At 38.9% G+C, this 9248-nt stretch overlaps 1 protein-coding gene across 1 annotated transcript in view; it reads left to right on the top strand.

Annotated features, from left to right (window-relative positions):
- The first annotated feature begins 1680 nt into the window (after positions 1–1680).
- Positions 1681–9248, top strand: part of LOC107564197 (moesin-like) — a 24007-nt gene continuing 16439 nt past the window's right edge. The window contains exons 1-8 of the mRNA XM_016249203.1: positions 1681–1757; positions 2440–2523; positions 2630–2725; positions 4054–4328; positions 4420–4503; positions 4577–4723; positions 5296–5392; positions 5488–5651. Of these exons, the coding sequence (XP_016104689.1) occupies positions 1752–1757; positions 2440–2523; positions 2630–2725; positions 4054–4328; positions 4420–4503; positions 4577–4723; positions 5296–5392; positions 5488–5651 (953 nt within the window). The 5' untranslated portion in view covers positions 1681–1751. The remainder of the gene's footprint in view (positions 1758–2439; positions 2524–2629; positions 2726–4053; positions 4329–4419; positions 4504–4576; positions 4724–5295; positions 5393–5487; positions 5652–9248) is intronic.

Below are 9248 nucleotides of genomic sequence, written 5' to 3'. Positions count from 1 at the left end.
ATTTCCTACCGTAAATATATCAAAACTTAATTTTTGATTAGTAATATGCATTGCTAAGAACTTCATTTGGACAACTTTAAAGATGATTTTCTCAATATTTCGATTTTTTTGCACCCTTAGATTCCAGATTTTATATAGTTGTATCTCGAACAAATATTGTCCGATCCTAACAAACCATACATCAATGGAAAGCTTATTTATTCAGATCTCAGGTGATTTATAAATCTCAATTTTGAAAAATTGACCCTTATGCCTGGTTTTGTGCTTTTATGGTAGAGTGGCCCGACGGAAGCCTCTCCTCAGTGCAAGACACATGAAAGCCCGCATGGAGTTGTGAGATGGTGAGAAATAAGATTCTCTGGTCTGATGAGACCAAGATATAACTTTTTGGCCTTAATTCTAAGCGGTATGTGTGGAGAAAACCAGGCACTGCTCATCACCTGTCCAATACAGTCCCAACAGTGAAGCATGGTGGTGGCAGCATCATGCTGTGGGGGTGTTTTTCAGCTGCAGGGACAGGACGACTGGTTGCAATTGAGGGAAAGATGAATGCGGCCAAGTGCAGGGATATCCTGGACGAAAACCTTGTCCAGAGTGCTCAGGACCTCAGACTGGGCCGAAGGTTTACCTTCCAGCAAGACAATGACCCTAAGCACACAGCTAAAATAATGAAGGAGTGGCTTCACAACAACTCTGTGACTGTTCTTGAATGGCCCAGCCAGAGCCCTGACTTAAACCCAATTGAGCATCTCTGGAGAGACCTAAAAATGGCTGTCCACCAACGTTTACCATCCAACCTGACAGAACTGGAGAGGATCTGCAAGGAGGAATGGCAGAGGATCCCCAAATCCAGGTGTGAAAAACTTGCTGCATCTTTCCCAAAAAGACTCATGGCTGTATTAGATCAAAAGGGTGCTTCTACTAAATACTGAGCAAAGGGTCTGAATACTTAGGACCATGTGATATTTCAGTTTTTCTTTTTTAATAAATTTGCAAAAATGTCAACAATTCTGTGTTTTTCTGTCAATATGGGGTGCTGTGTGTACATTAATGAGGAAAAAAAAATTAACTTAAATGATTTTAGCAAATGGCTGCAATATAACAGAGTGAAAAATTTAAGGGGGTCTGAATACTTTCCGTACCCACTGTATATATATATATATATATATATGTGTGTGTGTGTAACAGTGTGTAACAATAATGTGGCAGTCAAATGAAATGCACGATGAAGGAGAATTCTAGGAACAGATTTTAATGGTAAACTAACAGGAGAACAAGCATTTATACAACCACACTCTACTACTAATGAGAACGAACAGAGAAAGAGGGAGAACTCAGGGTTTTTATACATAGGCCAAACAAAGGAAGGCACATCCTTTGTGTTCCTGTGTCCAACTATGTCGATTATACATGCTTGCACACAAAATGCTTCAAACAGCTGACTACACTTCAGCTGACTGCATGTCTGCCAATGTGTACTTATGTTGAACCTCAAGAAAAATACCCTTATAAATTATTGCATACTGTAAATGTTATTTCTATTGCTTTCTTTTTTATTTTTTCCTGATGATGAATTCCTACACAAGGCTTTAATCTGAAGAGAGATTCCTGGGCTGCCATTGGATTAGAGGCACAATGGAGCACATTAACTAGAGTAATCCTGGCCAATATTGCAAGTCCTTTCATATGACTCTGACGAGAGCAGACCGTTACGAGAAGACAACAGTGAGGAACTATAAAAATATTGTCAAATGTCTGTGAGTATCGATTATATATTTATTGTTGCAGATTCATTCATTCATTTTTGTAGATTAATTCATACGGATCCGTTTTGCTTTTCAAAAATGTTGACCTAGGCTATGTGTTAAATCAGTAAGAGAAAATATTTGTTGTACTCTCTCTCCCTCTCTCGAATAAAAACTTCATCTTTTTCAAATACTCTTGTTTAAAACATACGTATTGAAGCTTTGTGTTATTTGAGTTGAGTTGAATGGAATGTGGTGGTTCACAGCTTAGGACTACTGCCTAGTTCAAACCTTTTAGTTAATTTGGATGTAATTATGAAATACTTGTCAATTTATTTTAAACCAAATAAAGCTACAATCATAACTTAATTTTGGGGCTTTTCACACTGCGCTCCACCCTGGGATAACTTCGTTCTAAAACCTGCTTTTAACCCCAAGTTTTGAGACGTGACCCCAGGTATCTTAATGTGCCTCTTCTGAATGCTAGTGTTTTGTTTAGCTTTATGTGAGTTTAATGCCCATCTTTCATCTCAAAGGCTTCCATTTCTTCTGAAGTTATCTTTGATTTGGGTGTTACTTTTCAAGAAATGATGGTGCTGTATTCAGTTGTCCAAAATGCAGCTGACCCTATCTACAGCTGCTTTTACAATAGATTTAACAATGTCATGTGTTATTGCACATCATGTATTTTCAGATAAACGTAAGGGTCACTACAATGGATGCTGAGCTGGAGTTTGCCATTCAGCACAGTACAACTGGTAAACAACTTTTTGACCAAGTATGTATTTTGCATGGAATTTAGACAAAAGTCATCAAATGCAACATTGACAGTAGACCCTAAAGAGTGAACGATCAGTGACATCTTTGCATTTTTCCTCCTGAAGATTGTGAAAACGATTGGACTTCGAGAGATCTGGTACTTTGGACTGCAGTATCAGGACAGCAAGGGCTTCTCTACATGGCTGAAACTCAATAAGCGGGTTAATCTTCATCGTATTTGCTTTATTGATTTTTTTGACAGAAATAATTGGTAGTCATCATTAAACACTAACTGTGACTATATAAGCATGCAATATTTTTGACAAAAAACAGATGCATCAGAGGGTTAAAAAATAAAAATCTCTATATCCATAATCTATGTATATTTTCTTCAACAAAAATGAGTACAAAAAAAATATAGACCCTCACATGTTTTCATGCTTGTGGTTGCCAGATGTCAAAACTTTAATCCCCTTATCCCATTTTCTCATAAAAAGACACATTTTCCGCCCAGTGTTTTACTGAGTAGCATGACCCTGCAATACAGGGAAAATATTTATAGGATTTAACAAAAAAACAAAACAATTTTATATATATATATAAATGTTTTATTTCATTTCATTTATATATTCTTGTAATCACTTCCTAACTCTAAACATAGCAGTCGCTAAACCTCTTGAAATATTTAACCTTTGTATCAATATATGGGCACCTATTTTCTGGTTTTAAATTCAGTTTTCTTAGAAAGAAAAGCCATTTTTAAAGATATATACACAATAACCTATGAAAAACCTAAACGTAGCACTTCTCATCTGGTGTGCAACTGGCTTAAAGTTCAGGAAACTGTAAAACTGTTTGTGCTACAAACTAGTGTGTTTATGATAATGATAATGAATGAAAATAATATGATAACAAATACTAGTTTGCAACATCAAGCTGCATAATGAACTATTTCTGCACAGATGAAATAACTAAGTGGCCGATACTGGAAGCCTTACACATTGTAGTTTAAAAAGGGGCGCATTCACTCTTACGTTAAAAATAAGACATAAAAGAAAAAGAAAATAAACATTGAATTGTTTCCATGGATCTACTCTTTGCTCCTGTTTGTTTCAGGTTTGATTCAGATCTCGTCTGATGGAATAGAATTTAAATGAAACTGCTGTCTTGGGTATTGCAGGATTATACTCTTGGTTTCACTTTATCTGTGCAACCTTTCAATCATGCATACATACTCTTTTATACACTGCGTAAAAAGCTGTTGGCAGAAATCAAGCCCCTGTCCCTTTAATAGCCAATGCTAAAAGTAAAAAAAATTCCCAATAAAGTCTCTTGACAGTACAAATTTGATGTGCAAAAACTACATTCTCTGTAAATAGCAACTCTCTATTTTTATGTATTTTACAATACTATTTTCTGTTCATATTATTGTTCATTTGTAATAGTAATTGTATTTCCGTGAATACAGAGTTTTCCTTTGCATCAGTTTAATGGCACTTAAAAGAACATAGTGAAACACATCTAACAAATACTTGTGTTTGTATGTTAGGTGACTGCTCAAGATGTCAGAAAAGAAACCCCATTGCTGATTAAATTCCGAGCAAAGTTCTACCCTGAGGACGTGGCTGAAGAGCTGATTCAGGAAGCTACGCAGCGTCTTTTCTTCCTCCAGGTGAAAGAGGGGATCTTGAACGATGATATCTACTGTCCACCTGAGACGGCCGTTCTCCTGGCCTCATATGCTGTGCAGATGAAATACGGTGAATACAACAACGAATATCACGTGCCTGGATATTTGTGCAGAGACAAACTGCTGCCACAAAGGTGTTGTTCTATTCTTTGAACACCAACTAAGATCACATTATTGTGTTGTGTTTTGAAAGCTGCTGTTTTACATGCAAATACCTTCTTCTAGAGTTCTAGAACAACACAAACTGACTACAGAGCAGTGGGAAGAACGAATTCAGGTGTGGCATGAGCAACACAAAGGCATGCTCAGGTAGAAACTTCACAACGTCTGAACCTAAAACTAGTTGTTTGAGTACGTGGTCAGTAAAGCTTTATCTCCACAGAGAGGATGCTATGATAGAATACTTGAAGATTTCCCAGGATCTGGAGATGTATGGAGTGAACTATTTCAGCATCAAAAACAAAAAAGGATCTGAGCTGTGGTTGGGTGTTGATGCTTTGGGACTTAACATATATGAACGTTCAGACAAGTACACCTTTTTCTATATTTTATTTGCAATACAACTAATTAGATTTGTTATAAATTCTGTGCAATGAACTGTGCCCACACATCCTGAAAAGTGAAGCCAAAATATTTTGATCACCATCTGGTGTCTGGCTGCAGGATAGGTCATAAACGAATGGGAAATAAGCCAAACTAAAAAATCTAATTACAAATCAAATGCATTTTTACCAAAGTTTGTTTCCATCATTTTAGGTGGTTCTTATAATGCTGGTGTATGGTCAAGTGCTCGTTTTTCTAATAAGTTTGCTTCTAATTAGTTATTTGATGCTATAAAAAATGGGGTGTGGCATCATGATTGTGAGCTTGTGATTGGGTCTGCGGGAGTTTGGGCGGGACTTTGATATCTCTCACTATTCTCTCGTTCTCCACCTCACGATCAGTACTGCACAGACTCAGGCTCCAAATTACGTCACTGACACAAGCAGCCATACTGGGATTTGTTGGCTTCACTTTTCTATAGTGGAAGGAAGTGGAGACGCGTCCATCTTTTATTACAGTCTATGACCATGCCATGTTAGTATTGCTGTTTTTCAACAGGCTGACACCTAAGATTGGATTCCCTTGGAGTGAGATACGGAATATTTCTTTCAATGACAAGAAATTTGTCATTAAACCCATAGACAAAAAATCACCGGTAATTAAGTATAAAAAAATGTAACCCTTCTTTCATTCATTCATTCATTCATAGTCTTTCATCTGCTGCATTACATTTCCTTTGCTCAACCACAGGACTTTGTGTTCTATGCACCTCGTCTGCGCATTAACAAGCGTATCCTGGCTCTGTGCATGGGAAACCATGATCTTTACATGCGACGCCGCAAGCCAGACACTATTGAGGTGCAGCAGATGAAAGCACAGGCCAGAGAGGAGAAGAACAAGAGACAACAAGAGAGGTGACAACATTTATAACAGATACATCACACATAGCATCTCCAACACTGTTTTTGTGATACCAAAGACAAAATCACTTTATATAGGACACTGTCTTTCATGCAGACTCAATAATTGTGTATCTTTTATGAAAGTAAATCATTAACACAATAGCTCTGTTTAAAAACTTAGTGAGCTGCCTAGCTAGACAGGTTTTTAAAGCGTTGTGGGCATGCTCCTAATGTCAAGGCTGTTCCATAAGATAGGCAGTAACATTAGGCTGCCTTATCCACCTTATTTTTACGGTAAGAGCGGGCATGGCCATTTGTAAATTTTATGGGTCTGGCTTTCGTTGTCATCTGCTTCCAGCTATTTTTAGTTGTACAAAACAGCTCGTTTTGCTGCTTGATATTGCATATTGGTGTGTCTTACCATATTTTTTTAATGTATTATCTTAATTATGAACACACTGGTTTGTAGTGCAAACAGTTTTACCATTTACTGCACGTTGTTATTCTTCTCGTTATTTCCCTAATGAACTGGAAGTCTCACACGTTCACAGAAAACGGCGTACTTCCGCAATAAGGTGGATAAAATACGTAGTTTTGGCAAATTTTTAAGGTTGCATTGCAATTTTTTCTTCACAGAAATGCAGTCCCAGAATTGAATCAAATTATTACAAAATGATTGAGAATTGAGAGAAATGCTGATTGTATCATTGCACTGCAAATAAATAAATTGCTGCAATGGTTGCTGCAAGAGAGCCACATATTCCTTATATATTCCTGTAATATACAGGGCACAAGCATATTCCACTGGTTGCAATTGGCTGCACGAGTTTCGGCCTTTTCCCAATTAACCCCGGCTTGCTCTAAGTCCTCTTTGAACATGCTTCGCCAGGTCTCATTTGGCCTTCCTCACCTTCGGCATCCATTGGATGACGTCAATGTCATTGTGGTCAAGTCAAGTCACCTTTATTTATATAGAGCTTTATACAATATCGATTGTGTCAAAGCAGGAAAATAGTGTACTGATAATGCAAGAGGACAATAGTAAACACTCAATTTTTCACTTAAAGTAAATTCATCATTGATTCAGTGATGTCATCGTCCAGCTCAGTTCAGTTCAAATAGTATCTGTGCAATCAATGTTCCCAGAAATTAAGTGTCCCCAACTAAGCAAGCCAAAGGCGACAGTGGCAAGGAACCAAAACTCCAACGGTGACAGAAATGGAGAAAAACCTTGGGAGAAACCAGGCTCAGTCGGGGGGCCAGTTCTCCTCTGACACAAGAGACAACAAGAGAGGTGACAACATTTATAACAGATACATCACACATAGCATCTCCAACACTGTTTTTGTGATACCAAAGACAAAATCACTTTATATAGGACACTGTCTTTCATGCAGACTCAATAATTGTGTATCTTTTATGAAAGTAAATCATTAACACAATAGCTCTGTTTAAAAACTTAGTGAGCTGCCTAGCTAGACAGGTTTTTAAAGCGTTGTGGGCATGCTCCTAATGTCAAGGCTGTTCCATAAGATAGGCAGTAACATTAGGCTGCCTTATCCACCTTATTTTTACGGTAAGAGCGGGCATGGCCATTTGTAAATTTTATGGGTCTGGCTTTCGTTGTCATCTGCTTCCAGCTATTTTTAGTTGTACAAAACAGCTCGTTTTGCTGCTTGATATTGCATATTGGTGTGTCTTACCATATTTTTTTAATGTATTATCTTAATTATGAACACACTGGTTTGTAGTGCAAACAGTTTTACCATTTACTGCACGTTGTTATTCTTCTCGTTATTTCCCTAATGAACTGGAAGTCTCACACGTTCACAGAAAACGGCGTACTTCCGCAATAAGGTGGATAAAATACGTAGTTTTGGCAAATTTTTAAGGTTGCATTGCAATTTTTTCTTCACAGAAATGCAGTCCCAGAATTGAATCAAATTATTACAAAATGATTGAGAATTGAGAGAAATGCTGATTGTATCATTGCACTGCAAATAAATAAATTGCTGCAATGGTTGCTGCAAGAGAGCCACATATTCCTTATATATTCCTGTAATATACAGGGCACAAGCATATTCCACTGGTTGCAATTGGCTGCACGAGTTTCGGCCTTTTCCCAATTAACCCCGGCTTGCTCTAAGTCCTCTTTGAACATGCTTCGCCAGGTCTCATTTGGCCTTCCTCACCTTCGGCATCCATTGGATGACGTCAATGTCATTGTGGTCAAGTCAAGTCACCTTTATTTATATAGAGCTTTATACAATATCGATTGTGTCAAAGCAGGAAAATAGTGTACTGATAATGCAAGAGGACAATAGTAAACACTCAATTTTTCACTTAAAGTAAATTCATCATTGATTCAGTGATGTCATCGTCCAGCTCAGTTCAGTTCAAATAGTATCTGTGCAATCAATGTTCCCAGAAATTAAGTGTCCCCAACTAAGCAAGCCAAAGGCGACAGTGGCAAGGAACCAAAACTCCAACGGTGACAGAAATGGAGAAAAACCTTGGGAGAAACCAGGCTCAGTCGGGGGGCCAGTTCTCCTCTGACCAGACAAAACCAGCATGGTGTGGTTTAATTCCAGGCTGCAGCACAAGTCAGATTGTGCAGAGGACTTGTCTGGTTCCTGTGGTCTTGTGCCGATGGTTGTCGAGGTGACACAGTCTTCGCAGGGGACTCTAGTTGACATGGTCTCCGCTGACATTCAGGGCTGTAGAGGTCGTCTCTAGGTGCTGATCCACCATCTGATCTGGATACAGACTGGATCCGTACGACTACGGTGACCTCATAATAAGAATGAAACAGACTAATATTAGCGTTGGGGCCATTCTGTGGTCTTTGCTAGATATTGATCCGATTGCCGCAGAATGTGACCTGCCAGTTTAATGTGACGATTAGACACAATGGCAGAAAGTCTGTGGTTTTTACCCTTGCAGGATCCCTTGGTTTGAGACATGGTACATGGTGCAGAGAATACATCTGAGGCAGCACTGCTGGAACACGTCCAACTTGTGTACAATGGGCACTGTGTTTTTCCAGGTCTTGCAGGCATTGATTGTCATCAGTAGCATGATGACACAACCTCCTGAGCCTATATAATGGTGCAGTGATGATCAATAACATCAATGACATTAATACAGATATTAGAGTCAATGGGCAAGTACTCAAGACTTGCTGAGCTTCAAGTACCTATGAGTGATTGTCTCTGATGAAGGGTTCAGGCAAGAAGTTCTTGCCAGTATAGCTCAAACAACTGCTCCACTGACATGCCTCAAGCCCATCTGGAAAGACAAAAACATCGGTCTTAGAGAAAAACATCTCAGGTTACTTATGTAACCCTAGTTCCTCGAGGGAACGAGACGCTGTGTCGAAAACGCTAGGGGAACGCCTTCGGCGACATACAGTTTCCTCATAGAGGGAGCTCTGGATGGAGGATAGTCTCAACAACCTCGGTTGAGAGAACGGAAGTTATGAGTTGTGCCTCCTCAGAGACCACACCCACAGCTCCCATAGCTCCGGGCGGGGCGTGCCCTCCACCTGTGAGAGGAGATCTTTCCTGACAGTAATCTCCCATAGAGTGCCGTCGAGGAGAGAAATCAGGC

Source organism: Sinocyclocheilus grahami, unplaced genomic scaffold, assembly GCF_001515645.1.
Source record: "Sinocyclocheilus grahami isolate Dianchi unplaced genomic scaffold, SAMN03320097.WGS_v1.1 scaffold915.1, whole genome shotgun sequence".
Taxonomy (NCBI): domain Eukaryota; kingdom Metazoa; phylum Chordata; class Actinopteri; order Cypriniformes; family Cyprinidae; genus Sinocyclocheilus; species Sinocyclocheilus grahami.
The sequence above is the reverse complement of the archived record's forward strand: the minus strand, read 5'-3'. Positions and strand labels throughout refer to the sequence as shown.